The sequence below is a fragment of the Pyxicephalus adspersus genome, chromosome 3 (genome assembly GCF_032062135.1).
Source record: "Pyxicephalus adspersus chromosome 3, UCB_Pads_2.0, whole genome shotgun sequence".
Classification (NCBI taxonomy): Eukaryota; Metazoa; Chordata; class Amphibia; order Anura; family Pyxicephalidae; genus Pyxicephalus; species Pyxicephalus adspersus.
The window spans coordinates 118,342,251-118,364,554 of NC_092860.1; the positions used below are offsets into that span (position 1 = coordinate 118,342,251).

Here is a 22,304-nt window from a genome sequence, read left to right on the forward strand (position 1 = left end):
TTTTACAGATAATTGGGAACCACATGCGTACAAAAAACAATGTGGCAAACTGAAGTCCAAGAGAAGCAGTCCAATAATATGGGTTCAAGTGAGGCTTGTAAACTTGTTCCAGGAGTGCAGGATGATGATTCAGTCAGAGATGGTTTGATGTAATACCAGCTTAGAATGGTAGCAGCAGAAGCAGAGGATGTGTTGGAGTCCAGGTGGATTATGAGTGTTGTCTATAACGCTGCTTGCAATGTTTAAAAAATTTAAACGCAGGTTTAACGCTAGAAAACGCTAAAAGAACACGGTTAAATGGTTCAATTGATTTCATTTCAATGGTGACGTTTCCCGCGTTTTCACACGTTTATTAGCACTTGAAACCTAAATGCTTGAAAATGCAGCATAGGTGTTTTAAAGACAAGCTTTAAAATGCTAATAAAAGTGCATAAAAAGCATATAGGCGCAGTAGGAATGTTTACATGTGTTTTTAAAAACGTCTGTGTAGACCCAGCCTTAAATATTAATTTGACTTGGATCTAGAGTGGCAAGCCTGTGGGTGCCAAAACTGGACTAATAGGCATTTACTTTGCACTATTATTATTAATAAACAGGATTTATATAGTGCCAACGTATTGCGCAGCGCTGTACATTAAATAGGGATTGCAAATGACAGACTAATACAGACAGTGATACATGAGGAGAGGACCCTGCCCCGAAGAGCTTACAATCTAGTAGATATCTTGCAATATAATGGTTGAAAAAATGAAAAAGATTGAATACAATTGTAAAAACAAGTAAATTTATTGACTTATGTAGCTCCAAACCTTATGCGTTTTCAGAGCCCCTTTGGGATCCCCAAAATCACCCGCTCTCTCTTAGGCAATTAACACCACACAGCTTCCTGCTCAGTAATTGGCTTTCCTTTCCCTGTCCCCTATCCACACGCTTGCCAGTCTTTATTTATTCCTAATCAATAGTAAAGAAGGTTTAGGAAGAATGTAACCAGTATTATTTTAGATCTGTTGTGAGGGGTGGGATTGTTTAGCAGTCTATTTAGATGGTCCAAAGGTTAACATGTGACAGCCCTTGAATGAATTGCTCTGGTATGAGTGTGACCTAATTGAGTAAAACAAAACCAAAATTTGGAAAGCAGGAAAAAAAACTTTAGCTTGCTTTTGGACAATTTTGCATAACAAAATAATACTAGCTCTACATACAAAGTGGCTAGAAGAAACACCTTCATGCCAAAGACTTTTTGCAACACATGGCAGCATGTTTCATACTGAAACATGTGCTACAGCAGCCGTTTAGCCATGATAATATTTACAGTGCATCAGACATATTAAAACCCCAAATAGGTTTCCATCAGCACATCAAAACTGGAATCGTTTTGTTTAAGAAATTGACTAAAGGAAGCTGTCATTTACTCTTGATAAATCATATTTTGCTTTAATTATACAGCATGCCATGAAAATAGAAATTGATTAGTTCTATTTTTAGTCATGTTTTTCCTCACCTCCATTTAATTTATTTACATATAAAGGTTACCTATACTTAAATATTCATCCCCTTTTGACTTTTCACCCATGAAGGGTAAAAATGAGGTAAATGCTTCTAATTCTGCAGGAAAAAATGCTCTGTTTATCTGAAACTATTTACATTCCTATTCTAATTAGAAGGATATTAAAGCAGACGTATTAATGTAGGTGAGCCTTTTGCAATAACTGGCAAGTATATGCAGCGTACTTGTTGATTATGGCAAATACCTACCCGTTCTCCGTTTTCAAATCACCTTGCACTGATGCCAGATCCAGGATACTGTCACTGCAGCATTCCAAAAAGCCACCATATTTGTTGACAACTCTTGTTGCACTGCCATCCTGTATGACCATACTGATGACGTGACACAAGTGTGCCCAGGGGTCCCCAGTGTCTACGTCTAATACTGGTGGTGCCAGAATAGAGCCGACCTCTATACTCTGTAACTCTGGGCTGTGCCGTGTAATAAAAAAAACAAAAATGCCACCAGGACCAAGATTAAATGTTTTTTTTTGACAAGAGACTTTGCTTTGTCAAAAAATGTTGCTTCCTGGTTTCTTTTTTAGTTTCAGTTTAGTTCTTTAAATTAGACAAAGTTGGCCAGTCGGCCGCTTTTTTAAAAGTGATTCTGTCTCTAAACTTTATAGGGAAAATTTGCATCCTGTTGTACTTTCTGGTAACCTGTAGCCTACTACCCCGCCCTGTAGTGGAGCGGTCCCCAACCGGTGGTCTGTAAGAAAATGTTGGTGGTCTGTGGCTCTGTCCCCCCTTATGGACACAACCCACCCACTCTCCCATTGCAGGCTCAGACCTGCTTGCTAAACATCCTGGGGGGACAGTAGCGCAGGGCTGTGGATGTAACAAAAGTTGTGTCCACAGCCCTTCCCTACCACCCAGGATGTTTAGCAAGCAGGTCTGAGCCTGAGATGGAAGACTGGGTGGGTTCTGGCATCATCATGTCACTCTGGGGGAATTTATTTACTATTTGAGTGACACATTGCTCCCCGTGCATGCGCGGTGCGGATTCTGTGGATTTAGTGGTCTGTGAGGTCTGAAAGGTTGGTGACCACTGCTTCAATGAGTACTGGTTGGGGCAAACCACTAACTACAGCAGAACATGAGAGACTCCCATAGTTTTTGACCAGACGGTAGTCTGTGATTTATCTTAATCAGAGCAGTGTTCATAGACAGAGGCATCCGTAGAGATACATTTAAACAATCTCCTTTAGTGGTAAAAAATTTAGTTTAAATTGCTTTCATTTTTTTTTAATGTAATATTAAAGACATAACTTATTTTTTGGTCCACTATTCATTTCTGCTTTTCATATAGTTCCTTGTATTTGTATCCAGGCACTATCTGCTTTACACAGGGGACTGATAAAGGAACATACGGGTAGTAAAGGCTTGTTAGGATGTGCTCTTTCTTAATGCTCATCAGTGAGCCTTGAATGCCAGACATCAATGCACTAATTGCAACAGGGGCCACTAAAGCTGTCCAGACCTGACATCAGAGTGATCTCAAACGTTTGTTTTTGTTTCTGTGCAGACTCATTATAAATTATAAAAAATGTGTCAAAAAAGAACAAGTCTTGAAATGCTAAAATGGCTTTGCCAAACTTAATTCTGTACAGACAGGAACAAAGAAAATACAATATATTTCTATATAGCACTGTATGGAACATGGCTGTATACGTTTTGTATAAGAAATTGTTATTGTCTGTGTTTTTTTATTTTGCCCTTTCTTTCATCTGCATCTATGACCTCTACCCTACTGGTAGAGAAAACTTTTATGAAATTAATTGCTTCGATCTATTTGTGCACCAGGAATAAGATTACCATGGTAACCTTGCGGATGATAGGAAGATACTTGGGTTTTTTTTCCTTTAAATGATTCCTTGAATCTGCTGGTATAAAATGTCATTCGATCATATCAAAGAATGTAGATTTACATCTTTTGTATATTTTTTCTACCTTTGGTAATAGTCATGATGGCTTATTCTGCAGCCTTTTTTCTGTATGCAGGTTCATGCACTTGGGCTACATTTTTTTAGGTCAGTGCATATAAATGAATGTTTCCTTATGCATTTGACCACCTTTTAAATTGTTCCGGTTTAAATCCCTTTTTTTTTTATATTTTATTGGAGCATAATGGATAAACGTGTTAGTGCAGCTCCATATTTGTAACATAATGTAGTGTGCTGCAAAAAATGTGTTCATCTCTCTGTGGTCAGTATATGGGAGAAAAATTACCAAGAAAAGGAACAAAACAAAAATTGTATAAATAGGTTGACAACACAACCAAGAATGTTCTTAGCAGCCCCATTGTAGGTTGTTTACATTTTGAAGAGCCTGCTTTATTAGAAGTAGTCTTTTTATAATTTTATAAACACCCCTTCCCCCAAATTCACTTTTAGAATATTGAACAAAGAAGAGAAGAGACACTTTCATAACTCAATCTTCACTGTGATTCTCAAACCTGTAAGATGCTCATCAGTTGTTCCCAAAGGTTGTGGTTTTTTGTTGTTGTTGTTTTTTTTTTTTTCTTCCAAGTGAAGGAGTGTTCTATTTTGAGGTTAGAAGTATCTCTTCTTAAAACTACTCCATAAGATACCTTTGTAAGTGCCCCCTTGCCTACTTCTCCCCTAATAATTACTCACTCATTCATACTGTACTAGTGATTAAAAAAAAAAAAGTAAATAAAGCACTCGCTTGATCCTACAGTGTTTTGTTCTCATATTGACAATGCACTGCAGAATTACACATTGCAGCAATTGCACTTTGTAGCAGTGGTTAAGGAATAACACATTGCTGATTCACACCAGTGAGGGAGAGGTTCTGTAGTAGCAGCTAAGTGTTTCCCACCGGTCATTCTAGGTGAGAACAGAATCCTGTTTGTAATTTTGCTTTGTCCTTTAAAAATGACGGAGAAATGATTTTAAATTTGCAAGGCCACCTTGCAGTACCATCCATAAGAAATGCCTGCATTTTTGTTGTCCATATTGTTTTCAAAGCATTTTAGGTGTTTGGATGGATTCTACTTTCTACAACATGATGATTTGCTTCAGGCAAATATGAGGCTTTAAAATTTATCTTGAATCTTTTTCAAGCAATCTAGAAACCCTTTTTACATGAGACATGTTTTTACCATCTGCCGAATATTAATGTTGGCTTCTGATGTGCAAAATGTTTATCTACCCACACTAGTGTGCTTTTCTTGGAGAAAGTTTTTTTACCCTGCAAATGTTTTGTACTGACAAATTTTGAATAAACTAGTATTGCTTAGGTGTCTAAAAATGTAAACCCGTCATAAGAGAAATGCTGATGTCCCAATTTTCTTCTGAAATTGTGTCAACCCCGAGTCACTAACGCAAAATAAGTATACAGATAACTTTTCCAAAACATCCGTTCCCTATTCTACTCTCACACCTCCATAAGAATAGAAGTAATTAGTTTATTATTTCACTATATAATTATTGAGTCACATGTCTAAGATTTTCTATTTTTTCTTAAATGTAAGTTGGAATTGCATTTTGTCCTTTATGCCCTTTTGTACTTTCCTGACAATTGTTGTCACATTTAGGACATTGAGCCAAGATTTTGCCTAATATAAACTTGGCTCAGAACATAGAAGTTTGCTCCTATTTGTGTTCTCTCCCATATCTGTGTGGACAACCCCCCCCTTTTTTTTTTCCTGTGTAGCCCTGTTTTTATAGTATAATATGGTATTTTTGTTTGTTGTGGAGTATTGGAGAACCAGTGGGACTTGGACCAGGAAGTGCTTGTTTGTTGGATTCGAGAGATGTATTCCATGAAGAAATTTGTTTTACAGAATGTAGCATTGTATTTAGAGGGAAACTGCTCCTTTGTTGTCATGCTTTTACGTTGCGTTTGTATTCAGAAAAAGTATATATAGATATTATTGGGAAGAGTCTACTTAAAATATTGTGCTTCTGTAATTATCAGGATACCGCAATTTTTAATAATCTCCCCCAGATGCATTCTTTATACTACCTTAGCCTCATTTGAGTTTAATTTGTTTAATTTGATCGATGTCACTTTCATGTTGTAAGTGCTAATTTTATTTTAATACTGGCCATATAAACTCCAACACTCAAAACTTTTTCCTAAAATCATTCTGTTATTGAACTATAGAGCCTGCAGAGGAATAGGGAATCGATAGTGCCTTGCATGAAAAATCATTAGAGAGCTTAACACAAGTCACCATTACCATCATGTAGTGAAATGCAATCTTGTAAAGTATGTGTACACACACACACACACCACACCACACCACACACACACACCACTCCCTTCCCTTCTCCGAGCTTTGCCCTTTCTATTTTTTGCCTTCCCTCCTGGTTTTAGCAGACATTGATGTTCCCCTTTTGATGTTTCTCTTTGCTTTTTGAAATTTCGGTTCTATGTGATATTCAGATTTGTATCTAGTAGAAGGTTTTCAGGCCATTTCCACTGTAAACAAGGCTGCAGAAACAAGAAACGGACAACAGTGTGTATTGCAAAAGCCTTATACAGAATATTTAAAAAGCCATACTCCTGGTATGTGGCATTTTTCCAGGTCCGTAACTCTCAAGACACAAAGTTGTAGGTTGTAAAACGAAGATAAGGATGAGAACAGAGCTTACTCCTTAAAAGCAATAGTAGTTTTTCCTTTTTTTTATTCCTTGCATATAGAAAGCATCCTACAGAGCAGAGGCTCTAAAAGGGCACATTTTTTGTTTGAGCAAAAAATATGGCCATTTACCATACCATTATGTTGTGAAGATTGCCATTGTTCAGCTCATTCTGGTATAAATTGTTTCAATTTTCACCACTTAACTATATAGCTTTAGCAGTGATCGGTTTATGTTAATCTTATTTCTTACTAGCTCTAGACTGCATCTACCATTAAGAAGCCCCTTATAAAAGGACATCAGTGTGGCCTTTTTTCCTTCCCCCTTTTATATATATTTTTCATAGTTTTTAGAGGGAGAACTGCAGGAGGTAAGATAGTGTCACCTACACCCTAACATTTCACTGTGTTTATTGTGAAAGGTGTTGTCTTGTTTCACATTGAGGTGATGGCTGTAGAAGGGGGATAGGGATGCACATTTTGTTTTGGGGTTATTTGGAAGTCACAAAATGTGCATGGAAAGGTGTATTAGTGTGGAAGAGACCTTTGGCGTAGGTTTCTTAAAAATGACAGGTGGTAATGGTTCTTTGTACTTTATAAAATTATCTTACTTATTTATGGTAAATGATTAGCTAATCCCTGTGGTTGGATTTATAAATTATTTTTAGACTAGATATTGGCTAATTTTTCAAAGTGCATACCACAATGTTTCTTTTCCTTCCACTCATTCACTTTCTGATTGACAGTGGAAAAAAAAAGCTGTTTGGCTAATATAGGCAGCCCTGGTGTCTCAATAAACCCGCTTGGTGTCCTGTTTCTCACATTTTACACCCAGTGGTTAAAGGATATTGTAACGGTATGAGTATTGTGTGAGTGAAATGAAAAATTTAGAACAACATTTCTGTGCTTATTCAAGATTCTGTGCCAGTTGTCCAGTGAAACTGCTGTTGATCATAGCAGAGATATGTACATACATAGAGATAGATGGTATCTGATCACCACATATGAATCAGATTTGTGGACAGTGTGCATCTCAGTTTACTTGTGACATTTAGTCTTTACACTTTAATACTTTAATAATCAGCATAAAAGCAGTATATTGGCAGTCTGCACATTGACAAAATACACCTGTTCTGAATGCCTATTCCTTTATAAGCTGCAGGTCCTTAATGTTTAGCGGAACGTTTTATTAAGTTATTTTTGTTTTTTAGAGTGTGCAGCCTCTGAATGTACATGAACAAATCCAGCCTAGAAGAGTGGTTATTTGTCACAGCATGGATAAAGCACTAAAGGAAGGTAAGCCCAACTTGATTTTCATCTTCTTTCTCTGGAGTTTTCCCCTTATATCCTGGAAAATTTAATCATTTGTGATTGCTTCTCTACAGCAGCCTGCAGGCACTTTATAGTGAGTTGGAAATAGCTCAGTGTACGCAACAGACATTTGTCACTGTTGCAATGAGCAGACTGGAAAATAATTTGAGGTGGCATGATGCGCTCTGTAATTCCTCAGCAAAAAAAAAAAAAAAAAAAAAAAGATAATGAAGACAGATTTGTCATTGCCAAGACTTGCAATTCTTTAGAATTGTAAAAATTAATTATAGACCTTTTGTCACATCTAAGTATGCTTGCAGTCCAATGCTGATTACAAAGGATTACTCTTTGACCATTTGTTTAATGTCCTAGTTCACACACAGGTTTTTACGAATAACCATGGAAATGACAAGAAGGTGGTAAAGTAAAACATAACTGTAATGGATTTGGGTCTTTTGATTTGATTTCCAATGGTTTTAAGCTATGTTTTTACAGCACTGTGGTTTCGCCAAAAATACAGTGCTGCAAATAAAGCTCTGTTTGATTAAAACATGGTACGGTCACAAATGTAATGACATACCTATGGGGTCGACTTACTTGACATGACACTTCAATTGTAGCCCCTTGCATAACCAAAAAGCTGCTCATAATGTTCAAGGTGGTATATCATGGACTGCAGATACGTTAAAATAGGTCGGGGACTATGAACTTGCAACAAGTGTGGTTGAAGACTGGGGTCATGCTGCAGAACCCTATGAGAGACATGGACATGCTCAAGTATGGTTTGGAATTCGGGGCATGTTGTATGGCACTGCAAGAAAATGTAGACATGGTGAAGGTATGATTGGAGAATCGAGACATGCTGCAGGCTGTCTGTGGTCATGCTAGTAGTGTTGTTTGAAGCTAGTGTCATGCTAAGGGCACATGCCACATGAAGGCTGGTTAAAAGTAAACAGGATATATTTTTAAAATATTAGTTTTAGATGATGGAGATGATAATGTAGAGATTTTTTTAATGCTCATTTATTTAATAAGATGGAAAACTTTTCTTTTTACTAATATGATATTAGCCTGTAATTTTCAGTAACACATAGCTGAAACCAAGATTTCATGGTTTTTGTTTACAGTACTTTGGTCCATATTCTAAGAAGCCAAACAGGATAATGATTGTTGTCTTGGAATCTTGAATTTTTTTTTTTTTAAACATGCTAAAATTATGACTAATGTGAAAAGCAAGAAAGGATTAAACTTGTAGATGTGATAAACTGAAATAAAGCAAAGTGGAAGAACTGTCCCAGTGCTGACAGCTAACATATTCTGTGCCTTATCTGCCTTCTAAACAATTTGCAATGATAGAATGCTACCTCGGAGACAACTCTGAAAACACAATGCCACAGTAAAAGTAAATTGGCTTTGTTTCATTTTTATCATTACACAGCTTCCCCAGAATTCCCCAGTGTGCAATAAAAATGGTTCACTTTCAACAAACTTTGACTGGACACAACATTTTATCTGTTGTTCACCTGAAGAATATAGGAAAAAACCTAATTGGTTGCTGTGGGTAATATATAATCCATTTTTCAGGCACATTGACTATCTAACCTAAGAGGTTGCTTGTTTGCACTTCTTGTCAGTTCTCTTTGGAAAGGTCGGTAAATGGATGTTTAACTACAGTCAGCAGTGAGTTGGATAGACCTACATAATGTAGCTAATAAGGATTACAATTATAATCTCCATTGCAGAACCAGCATTCTTACACAGCAGTGGGATTGCACTTGTAAAGTAGCTAAATTACCAGTAATGACCTGATGAACATTATTAGGATTATTTACTTATGGCAAAGTGTACAAAATTAAATAGAATTAGAATTCATGCGTTTTATTTGTATTTTGTTTTAGTATGTTAGATGTTCGGAACTTGGAAATCTGAACCTAAAAAGTGGGTAGAGTGCGAAGGAGTATCCACAAGTATTACCTGTTGGCTACTAGCAGCTGATCTTTTCCCATTTTCTGCCTTTATGTCAGAGCTGCTGTTCACCTGTTAAATGTTGATCTCATACCTAGTTTGGAAAGCATTAATCCACAAAGGAATGAAGCAGGGGGGTGCATGCAGTACCGATCTTTGCATATTACTGCAAGCTTTTTTTTCGCACATCTCCATTTGTGCAAGGGTGGGAATTGGGTCATCCCCAGCTGACCAATCAAAATAGCTGAACCCAGAAGAAAACAATGATGTTGGTGCTGGCAAGGGAGGGCTTGTGGTTTAATTACTGAAAGGGGGAGGGAGTACTTTAGTTTAAAGTTAATTTCACTGTTTGATAAAGACTGTTTAAAGAGAGTACTAGCTTAAACTCAAATGCACCCTTATGCACTTGTGTCCAAGGAGGAGTCTCCCTCCAATTTCCTTGTTTTTGAAATGGGACCAATTGGAGATCCAGGTATAGTTTTAATAAGAAAATCAATGCACAATTCTTTGCAAAATCACTATTGCAGGCACCCTTTAGGGTTTGTCTGTGGAAAAACAATTTTATTAAAAAATGTCAAACATTATTTTTAAATGAATGGTCAAAAAGGAAGTGACACAACACCACTACAGTTTCTCTTTTGATCTACTTTAATCTGTGTAAGAAAAGGTTGTGCAGTCTCCCAACAGTGGCAACAAAACACATGCTTCTTGGATCAAATCATTTTCTCATGGGAGACGTCTGCTTTAGAACAGCAGAAAATCTTTTATTTTACTAGGACTAATATGAGCACCAGTGATGGACGGCACTCCTGACTTAAAAGCTGCACAAGAATAAACACTCGAAGACTTTCTATTTTAAGGCAAGAGGAATCTACTGATTTGATGTATTTGTTAAAGCTGTATTATATCTCCTTTTTCTTTTTACAAGTTACTTTTTCTTTTGTAGTGACAAAAAGCTAAATGGTTCTATGTTCATTTTAATACAGCCTAAGTTTTAAAGGTAGATAAGTCTCCTTGTTTGATTTGTTATTCCTTCTTTTATATTCCTTTCCTTTTAAATTGCTTTATAAACTGTTCTGGAACTGCTGTTCATTTCCCCACCACCTTGCTTTACAGATGGGATGCAGTGTTTGTACTGCTAGTCATATGTATCAATTCTCTACATAAATCCTGTGATACAGATTGACACAGATCTTCAGATTGATTTAGACTTGTTGAAGTCTTCAACTCAAGTTGACTTTTTTGGGTTCAGCATCATTCTGTCTCTAATATGCGCAAAAAAAAAAAAAGCAACGTGTAGCTATTTCGGTAATGCAAACCAGTATCAGGATGTATTATTGCACCTTGCTGGTTGACACATGCTGGCTTTCTTCTCAGTAACTTCAAGCAGTTCCCCAATCACTGGGGTCCAAGCCCTATCGGGATAGTAGCAGCAATAATATAATAGGGGGTGCAGAAGTGAAGTACATCCAGTGTCATTTACTGTAAACTGGTTAAGGTGACATGAAGTGTTATAAAATATTTGTATTCAACACCCAGTTTCTTCTAAACAAGTAGCAATAGGAAAATTAGGTTTTAGCATCCATTTTTGTATGTTCTTGGATGACGTCTTAATAGGTGGTTGTGAAAGTTTGACTTTGTATTATGGCAAAAGATTTCACCAATTGACACTTGTGACTGTTTTTGAAAGACAGGAGAGTTTAATATCTGACGTCATACTTGTTGCATGATAGTTTGGTGATGTCCAGTTCAACAGCTCTTTATTGAAGTGCAAGGTAAACTGCTAGTTTAGCTCAAGAGTTTTCTGTTGTGTCACACAACTTGGTGGTGAATGTGGAAGCTATATAGTGTTAGTTTTAAAAAAATGCAGTAGATGGCTAAAAAAATGTTCTAAATTGAACTTTCTGTTTTATTACGGACCCCATTTCGCTAATGTTTATGAATTTATGCATATTACTATGTGCATTTTTAACGCATTTTAAATCATGAAGAAATGCCTGGGTTTTTTTTAAAGGTGACTGAATGGGGAAATTCCCAAAAGCACCTTAAAAAAAAAACCCAGCTCCTATGGAGATGCACTTTATTAAAAGTTCTTTTAAATAATATTTAAAAGTTACAAAACTCATAAGAATTTAAGACCTATGGAAGCTGTACCCAAAAAAGTCAAAGCACGACTTATTATACCTGTTCACTTTCTGCATCTTAACTTTTCCCAGAGATTACAGCATATCAGACCTGCCCTTTCCAATAGCTGGTGTTATATTAGGTAGTGGTGATGGATGGTAGGTGGGTGCTATTTAAGGAGCAGTGGGGAAATAAATTAGGCTAAAGGTTTTTTTTTTTTCTCCCCTGACCAAGAACTTTCTTTCCAGCAACGAGAACAGTAATGACGATAACAATGATATCTAAACTTTTACTCCCAATCTTATTAAACAACGAGTCATTGGCAGCAGTGCCTCAGATGATCTTGCCCTGCAATATATAGCTATATAGCTTTTTGGTTTAAGGCACAGAAACTGCAGGCTTTTTTTTTGCAAATCATTATTTTTAAGTTCTGTCCCACTTAAATCATAGCAAATGTTTTCTGGTGTGTATTACCGGTAGAACTTTTGTTTTATTTAGGAGTGTGAACTCTTTACTTCATATGTGATTAGGATTTCTGCATAAAATGCAATTTAAATGGTAAATTGTATTTAATGATGGCTTGTAGTGCATGGCAATAGTATTTTTAATTTTAATTAATTAATTTTATTTTTAATTGTACAAAGTGTCTTGAACTGAAAATGTCTTTGATGAAAGTTTGCCACACTTGACTGCTTTTTAAATGTGGGTAAAACTGTGTGAAATTAAGCATTTTATATTACAAATTGTAGCACTTGAAATGCAGGTGGTTTTTAAAACCTGACATTTTTAGTTTGATGAAGCATGTGTGTGTGTATGTATGTATGTATGTATGTATATACATACATACATACATACATACATACATAGCCAAGATCACTTGTTAGTTGTTAACACCATAAATAGCATTGCCAATTTGCTCCCACTTTAATTTCACAGTTGCAATCCTTTGGATTACCAACCAGATATACATTTTAGCACACTGTTTTTTCATTTCACCGAAAATTTTAACTTTGTATCAGCCAGAAAACATTTTCAGGATCAACTTCATTAAACATTTCGATTGTGAACTAATTCCTTGGTATAATTGTCACTGTTATCAACACACACCGTTTACCAATTGGTAACCTACCAACCAGTATCATCTTTGAATATCTTTTACCCCAATGGTACACCCTTACTTCATTCCTGTATTACTCAACTCTCCATAACCCCTGAGGAAGGCTATAAGGTCGAAATGCGGCGGGAAAGGAGAATCCTGTTATTTGTAACTTTATCTGCTTTGAGTATACTGCCAACAGCAAGTCTTTACGACTCAGTTAAAAGATTTGATTGTTGTGATAACACATCTATTTTTTATCTGTGTGCATTATTCTCTAAATTTATCTAGAGAACATTATTTGTTTATTGAATTATAATAAAATGTGTGGTTTTATCAGTTTACAGTCAAGTTCCTATAAAAGGCCTTCTTTCTTCTCTTTCCCTCCCCCCCTATTCAAATATTGGTATTAACAAAACTAAAAAAAAAAAAAAAATTCTTAAAAAGCCATAGGGGTAAATAAACCTTCAAAATAAAGTGTATCTGGCCAAAATTCAAGTGTTTAGAACCAGCCCAGTGCTAAATCAGTCTAGCAGTTCAATCCCAGTTAATGGACAGTTATGCCAGCTTTTGAAAAATCGCCCATGTACCGCCCATGTACCACCATGTGCTTTAACAATGGAATTATTGAGAGCAGCTCAATAATTCTCCTTGCTTGTTCTACCAATAGTTGCTGAACAAGGTATGATAAACCTGTATAATATTAATTAAAAAAATGGTGCCTAGTCTTTTGCCCTGGGCCATCTAAGGAACAGCTTTCACAGTTTATTCTTAAAGGATTAGGAAATGTATGAATGGAAATTTGCCATACACCTGAAACTAAAGTAAATGTATGTTTCGCCTTCATGGAGTTGTCTCTTTATGTGTATTATGTAGGCATCTACTATTTTTTGTATTGACTTTTTTGTTCTCTTGGCATTTATAGCATAATACGCCTTGCTGGATATTAAAGCTAAATAACTTTCAAAATACTTATTTTATTCCACTGAACTAGAGTGTGACAGTATGCTTGGAGGAACCGCCTGCTGCTTGCTGTCTCTGATACACTTTTGTTGAAGTCAGTATAGTGCTGACATTATTGTTGTAGCTTGCAGAATAATATGCGTTGACAACCCTGTGAATCTGTAGAGATAAAGTTCCCCATGCTGAATATGTGGCTGTTCCCTTACAGCTATGTGACTCATTCGTTTGCGTGGTCTACGTTTTAATTCCTGCAACCTTTATCTTCTGTTTCTTAATCATACCATAAAAGCAGATTATTGTAAAATGTGGCCAATTTCTGAATAGGGATGGCCCTAAAAAGTTTTTCATGATTGTATAAATGATGTTTGCATATCATGAATATTACTTGATATTTTACTCATATTACAGGCAAATTTACAATTTGATTTTGCTGTGTGCACAATGTTATGTCAATGTTTCTGTAAATAAATAACACTATAAATAGGAACAAAGAACCACTGTGGATGTCTTTTCGGCACTTTTCCCCCCCCCTTTTCTATCTAAATCAGCTGCTGGCACTTGAGTTAAAGTTATTTATCAAACTAGTGAGCAAAATAAACAAAACTGTGCACTGATCCTGATGCACTTACTCAGCCACTGATGTCATTGCATGCAGTCACATCACTGGGTATCAGAGTTTGGCGATTTAATACCCATCAAGCAGAGTGACAGAATGGAGATAATATTATTAATAAACAGGATTTATATAGCGCCAACATATTATGCAGCACTGTACATTTAATAGGGGTTGCAAATAACAGGTGTATACAGACAGTGACACAGCAGGAGGAGAAGACCCTGACCCGAAGAGCTTACAATCTATGAGGTGGGGGAAGTAACACACAATAGGAGGGAAGATATGTAAAGGTGGGAAGAAGTGACGGGTAGGCTTTAAAAATATGGGTTTTGAGTGTTCTTTTAAATGAGCAGAAAGTAGGAGCTACCTGAATAAGACAAGGAAGACAAGATAAATAAATTCATGGGTTTTATGGTGCATGCTTTTAATGCACCTTGCTTGTAAATACATATTTTTATTGACTAAAGTTTTTTTTTTTTATATTTTGTTTTTATGCTTTTACACTATGTGTATGTCTGTGATGTGCTGAATCCTCATTGTGTAGCAGTACTGGCCTCTCCAAAATGTTATTTGGTGTGAAGAACAATAAGCATCTGGGTAAAGGCAAAGGCTGATGACAGTCATTTCTGATTGGCACTCTTAAAGGCATTGGTAAAGAAGCCCACTGGATTGTTTGTGCAAAGCACAATTTGCTTTTGAAAAAGTGACTATTAGGACTGGATCACAATAAGAGCTTAAAGAGGAACTAAACAAAAAAAAAAAAAAAACACTTGCCTTCGATCCCGCAGGGCGTTCCGATCCATCCAGGTGTGTCTTGCATCAGGTTCCGCGTTTTCCCGGCACCTGGGCCAGAGTCGGCGCTCTGGGCGCTGCCATCTTCGTCTCTTCTTCCGGGTTCTTCATACTACGTCACCTTACCCAGGCGCGAGATTGGGTGTGTTGCATTTAGAAAAAAGAAAAAAAAAAAAACAGAATTTTTACATTACGTAAAAGGGTTGTCTACCCATTTATGTAAAGTTGAATTTCTAAATTTAGGTTTTACGAGTGTAAAAGTGTCTTTGATCATGTCATTCTATAGTCTGCATGTTAAATGCTTAAGGGACATTTTACAAATTTGCTATGTTGCTGGTGAACAACATAATTATTACAAGTGGCAATGTACTCATTAAGATATGTGGTACTGAAAATGCTTCAGTCCTAATTGTCATTGGAACAAAGTGCAGGCAGTGTTGGGTATCTTTGTGGCAACATGTTGATGGCAGTAATGAAAGGATCATATTGTATAACAGAAAGGTCGTACATCTTGGCTGTAGCCCATATCTCCTCTTGCAGCTTTTATCAAAACCAGGACTCATTTTCTCTCCAAGAAATCCAATTTACGTGGCTGTAATTGTCGTCATGTGATGATGTGAATTGACCATCCGTACTTTGGTGATAAGAGTCTGTGAGCAAAGTTTATGTACAAATACCACGTCTCTGCTGGTGTTAGTACTAATGGCATTTTCGTTTAAAACTTTCTTCACTGTTATTCCATTAATACCTTTTTTGTTCTGTGTTTTTTTTTAATTAAAGAAATAGATGGAAAGCCTTCTGAAGTAGTTGTCACAGGAAGCCTTACTATGGCTTAACTATAAACTTTTTAAGAATTTTGTTTTTGGTGCAGTGCAAGGAAACACCTGCTGCTTATTGTGAACAATGCTCTGTCAACATTCAAAGTGGTCTTGGCTGCCCGTTAGAGAAAATAAGACACAGAAAAATACATGTTTTGTCCGGACCATGATGCATTTTGTACTGAACTCTGCTGGAGCTTATGGCACATCAAGGCAGGGCATTTCATCACTCTATTTCGATGGCTCATAAAACCAGTCTTGTCGCAATGAAAATGCAGAGCTCGATGCATTATTCTTGAGAACGATCATGCTTTCTTAAGATGTATAATTTTGGCTATGGCCAAATTAAATTCCAGAGCATTCTTTTTGTGCGATCAATGAATAATCAGCTGCCTCAACAATATGCTGGGTCTGTTTACTCTTCTCGCTTTTCTTTTAACCTGTTAAAATAAAAGACTGGGGAAAAAAAGAAAGAACAGCCTTCATTGGCTTAAAGCAGAAGTAAACCCAAAACTAACCCAAAACAAAAAAAAAATATCACACTTGCCTTCAATCCTGCAGATCAGTCTATCCGTCGGGAGGTTTTTTCCATTGGGTCCTATGTCATTCCAGTATACATCTTAAACTTGGCACAGGGGAAGCGCCAGGCGCCCCCATCTTCTCCTCTTTTCTTTTGTGTTCTTCCTACGTCCTCTGATCTCGCACTGCGCAGGCATGAGATTGGTTGACATAGGTTGGGGAAAAAACTTGCCGTTCTCACTCCACATGAGTGAGAGCGACAGTATTTTTCCCTATTGATGAAATGGCTCCTTCTGTGCATGCCTGAAATGCTCAGGCATGCGCTGAAGGAGCAGCCAAGGGCCTCCCGGGTTGCATGACATGGGTATCCCTGGAGGCTCTGCGCTCCCATTCGTTCCTGATTACCTAGGCGATCGAAAATTAAGAGGGTGGTGCTGCACCTTTTTTTTTTTTTTTTCTTGCACTTGGAAAGGGTCTTGCACTTGGAAAAAAAAATACCACTAACAAACAAAAAAATTTACTTTAAATAGAAGGGTACATATCAAAGCAAAAAAAACCAGCAAAACAATTGAAAAAAATGCTTACATAAGCAAGGTCTTATTTTTAGAGAAAAAAAAAAAATCAATAATTGCATTATACAAAGAACAGTGATTTTGACTATCGCCCAGTCTGCATGTCCCATCCCTTACACAAATGTCCTTGCACCTACTTAGGCATTTTCCGTCTGAATTTACATTTTTCACACTTAAATCTTAAAGTACAGGTCTAAATTCTACATAATAATTGGAAGTGTGTACGTAGCTTTAAACTGAAACATAAGAAGACTCTCTGCAGGCAGAATGTTTACTGGGAAAAGGAGTAGAGATAAGAAATTATCTTATCTTATAATTTCTTAGTAGCAAGATGATTTTTTTAGCAGGATGAGCACTTTGATGTAGACTTTCTTGGGAACAGTATTATTTATTCCTTTTATGGAGCTGATATGACCCCCATAAAAAAATAAAACTGAAGGGTGCTAAGCATGATGATTTATCTAGGAGATGGAATCTTTATTTATAACCTGCTATACACAATCTCCCGGCTTTTCCAGCAATGACAACATCCTATTGAAACTAATTCGCAAGTGGCTGGCTGGTAAACCAGTTTGCAAAAAAAGTTTTTATTTGCTCACCAGCTTGCCTGCTATTTCCTTAAATTGATGTTTTTCAAGATGACTTTTCAAAGTTCTGCCTGTTCAACAGTGACATTATATAGTGCTGAACATGTACAATATAACTGCATACTAGCTATTTAAAATATGGAAATAGCAATAGCATTTCCTATTCTTAAAAACTTTTTAGTTTCAAGTTGGGTAGTTGGGTATCTTGTCTCTGAGTTACAATTTAGATCAGAATAGTCATCTCTACAAATATGGATTTTGAATAATGAGCATGTGTTTTTGTTCAACAGGGTGTCCAATTTATGTCTAAGCTTGGAATCAATTGTGGACCCTGCCTGAAAATAAATGCTAGGGAAAAGTAGTGCTGTTTTCCATCAGAACAATTTTTAGCATTCTTCTTTCTAGATTGTAGGAATGTAGGTGTGGTATTTTTAGAGGGTTTTTGCAGTCCTCTTTTTCCTTACCTTCTTCTCTGCATCTATAATTTTGCAACGGTTCGTTCTTTTGCTGTTTTAAATGTTAAGTCGTATAAGTTGTATGTGTAAGGTTGTTTGTTTTTCCTGCCTATTCAAACATCCTATTAGGTTGAAATAAATGTCAGAAACAAGCAGTATTTATAGCCACATGGGTAACCTAGTCACCTTTAAGCTAAACTCTAGTATCTACTAATTAAGCCCATAGCTTCCACTAATCTCCTTTAACCGAACCTGCCGGAGAAAACACTGATGATGGTTCATAGGTTAACTGACATTTTAAGCGGGAAAGTTGTAGGACATGGTTAGCATAGTTGGGGAGAAAATGGCTTGATGACGCTGACTCTGTAGTCTGTAAAACTGTAAGACTAGCTGATTACAGCACAGAAGAAGAAACCCTATACAAGGGACAAAATTAGTAAGGGTGAAATTCAACCTTAATCAGACTACAATGGGATTTGTTAAGGTGGATGGAATCTTTATTTATAACCTGCTATACACAATCTCCCGGCTTTTCCAGCAATGACAACATCCTATTGAAACTAATTCGCAAGTGGCTGGCTGGTAAACCAGTTTGCAAAAAAAGTTTTTATTTGCTCACCAGCTTGCCTGCTATTTCCTTAAATTGATGTTTTTCAAGATGACTTTTCAAAGTTCTGCCTGTTCAACAGTGACATTATATAGTGCTGAACATGTACAATATAACTGCATACTAGCTATTTAAAATATGGAAATAGCAATAGCATTTCCTATTCTTAAAAACTTTTTAGTTTCAAGTTGGGTAGTTGGGTATCTTGTCTCTGAGTTACAATTTAGATCAGAATAGTCATCTCTACAAATATGGATTTTGAATAATGAGCATGTGTTTTTGTTCAACAGGGTGTCCAATTTATGTCTAAGCTTGGAATCAATTGTGGACCCTGCCTGAAAATAAATGCTAGGGAAAAGTAGTGCTGTTTTCCATCAGAACAATTTTTAGCATTCTTCTTTCTAGATTGTAGGAATGTAGGTGTGGTATTTTTAGAGGGTTTTTGCAGTCCTCTTTTTCCTTACCTTCTTCTCTGCATCTATAATTTTGCAACGGTTCGTTCTTTTGCTGTTTTAAATTTTAAGTCGTATAAGTTGTATGTGTAAGGTTGTTTGTTTTTCCTGCCTATTCAAACATCCTATTAGGTTGAAATAAATGTCAGAAACAAGCAGTATTTATAGCCACATGGGTAACCTAGTCACCTTTAAGCTAAACTCTACTATCTACTAATTAAGCCCATAGCTTCCACTAATCTCCTTTACCAGAACCTGCAGGTGAAAACACTGATGATGGTTCATAGGTTAACTGACATTTTAGGCGGGAAAGTTGTAGGACATGGTTAGCATAGTTGGGGAGAAAATGGCTTGATGACGCTGACTCTGTAGTCTGTAAAACTGTAAGACTAGCTGATTACAGCACAGAAGAAGAAACCCTATACAAGGGACAAAATTAGTAAGGGTGAAATTCAACCTTAATCAGACTACAATGGGATTTGTTAAGGTGTATGTTGATCAATCTGCTGATGCTCAGAAGTGTGGAGCAGATGTTCAAGTTATATGACTAAATGAAATGCCAAAAATGTACACATGTATGTGTACACATGAACAATCAACATAGTGTATGTGAGAGACTGTTAAAAAAGTGGCAGAGAAAGTGATGAGTAGCCCCAGTAAGTGAAAAACAAAAAACACTGCTTTGGGTTTCTGTTGGCTTTAATGAGACATGTAATTTTGTAATTCAGTGGAGCTCTGATTACATTTACATATGAACATTTTGATATAGTCATTCCAACACCCATGTACCCTTTCACAAAATTATAATGGGACTTAATTGCACAGGTCAACATGTCATTTTCATCAGATATAATTTTATGTGGGCTTTGTAGTATTTTTGTTTTTCTCTAGCACGTCTAGTTTTTGTGATGCAGCTAATTATATATTATGTGTAATTCGTTATGAATAGCCTTAACATAAAACATTTAACTGTTGTTAAATCTTATATTTTCTTTTTTTAGGGTTATAGACCGCACTAACTGCGATTGATTTCATTTGTCACCATGCCTAGAAATTGCCTTAATGATCCAGACTGTTTCTGTTACGTGTGTGGTTCATTCACGACAAAAGCACAACGTCGTCAAATTACCACAGAACTTGGTAAGAAAGATATACAAATTATATTTCGGCTGTCCACTTGGTGACCAGGATAAATATTGGGCGCCATATGTCATCTGTACTAGTTGTTCCAAAGAACTGCATGACTGGCTATATCGGCGTAAAGCAGCAATCCCAATGGTGTGGAGAAAACTGCCAGACCATCTAATCCACTGCCAGAGTCAACAAAAGTGGATTCTCGAGTAAAACTAAGCACAAAATTGTATATCCCAGCCTTGATTCTGCAATTAGGCCTGTTCCCCATGATGATTCATCGCCAGTTCCCGTACCGCCACATGATGGACTTGTTTCTGTAGAAGGTGATGAGGAATGTGCTGGAGTTGCAGCCAGTTACAACTCCGAATCATCTGATCCCGACTACTTGGCCAATGAAGATTCAGAACCAAAGACCATTACACAAGCAGAGCTGAATGATCTTGTTCGTGATCCAAACCCCTCCAAAGACAAAGCAGAACTTCTTGCTTCAAGGCTTAAACAGAAGACTTGCTTGCAAAAGGTGTAACTGTAACTCACTACAGAAAACAAAATCATAACTTGACAAGGTTCTTCACTAGTGATGGCTCACTGTGGTTCTACATGATATAAACGCACTCTTTAACAGTTTGTAACAATATCAGGTTCCATCTGAATGGTGTATCTTTATTGATTCCTCTAAAAGAAGCTTGAAAGCAGTCTTACTGCATAATGGTAATTTCAAACCAAGTTTACCGTTTGCCCATTACGTTACCCTAAACGAGTCCTATGACAACATGAAGTTACTATTTGAAGCAAACCAGTATAAAACACACCAGTGGGACATCTGTGGGGATCTAAAGGTCATTGGCTTGCTGATGGGAATGCAAGGAAGGTTAACAAAATATTGCTGTTTCCTATGCCTGTGGGACAGCCGATCTACGAGAGACCATTATGTCAAGCGTGATTGGCTACCAAGAGATACCTATAAGCCCAGAACAACCAGTGTCATGTTTCTGGTTGATCCACATAAAATATTTCTGCCACCTCTCCATATCAAGTTAGGCTTGATGAAGAACCTTGTAAATGCCATGGGTGAATCAAACTCCATGGGTTTTCAGTACTTTGTTGAGAAGTTCCCAATCATAAACACTGCAAAAATAAAGGAAAGGATGATGATTTCAAACAATCTCAGCACCTGAGCTAGAAGCTTGGATACATTCAAGTGGCTGTGTGAAAATTTCTTGGGCAACCATAAGTCTCCTGCATACAAGGAAGGAGTTCAGAATCTGCTTGATTCATACCAGAAACTGGGTTGTCGCATATCATTAAAAATACATTTCTTGCACTCACATCTAGAATTCTTCCTGGAAAATCTTGGTATGGTGAGTGACGAACAAGGAGAACGTTTTCACAAGGACATTCAGTTAATGGAGCACTGCTACCTAGGTTTCTGGAATGAAAGTATGATCGCTACTGCTGGATGCTGTACCGTGACAATCCAGACAAAGAGTACACAAGAAAATCATACTCCAAGCATTTCTGAAGAAACAAGGTTACCTGACTTGACACTGTTCAGTAGATCTCTACCACTGTGTGCCTTATTTTACTTCACACTGAAGATGTATTAACAATCACTTTAATGGTGCTTACGTTTTAGTACAAAATACATGCACATACAATGTTAACTATACCAGTACTCAAAACTCAGGAACTGTACTGTTAGAGGGAAACTGAAAACAGATCTGAAATCTGCTCAAAAAAATTGATTTAGAAAGATTTGCTGTGGTTTCTGATGATTATCAAAACAAATTTTTTGTTGACCAGTGTTATTAGTTCATATCAGCATACCAGAGTTCAAATCGAGAAAGCAAAAACTTCAGAAAGCAGTCTTTGCTCTGACTGTGTGTGGTTAGACGTGTAGATATTTTAATGATTTGATTTATGAAGTTTATTATCAGTTGGGCTGCATTTTTTATTATGGTTCCTAATGTGGAACTAAACTGTATTTACACTCGCCTGTCCCCATTCTGTTGCAGACACTGTCATCTTCCTTTTTCTTTTTTGTTTCAATCTTTGGCCATCTTCACTGACCAGACTGGGACAGTGTTCATTCAGTCCTGGCAACTGCATAGGATACTGGGGTGTGCCAGGTGACGCTGA

General features: G+C 36.8%; 1 protein-coding gene across 2 annotated transcripts in view; it reads left to right on the top strand.

Moving 5' to 3' along the window:
• The window catches only part of SNX25 (sorting nexin 25), a 77,156-nt gene that overhangs the window by 11,320 nt on the left and 43,532 nt on the right, over nucleotides 1-22,304 (top strand). For both annotated transcript variants that reach the window (XM_072406139.1, XM_072406140.1), the window contains exon 2: nucleotides 7,366-7,450. In XM_072406139.1, the coding sequence (XP_072262240.1) occupies nucleotides 7,366-7,450 (85 nt within the window). The remainder of the gene's footprint in view (nucleotides 1-7,365; nucleotides 7,451-22,304) is intronic.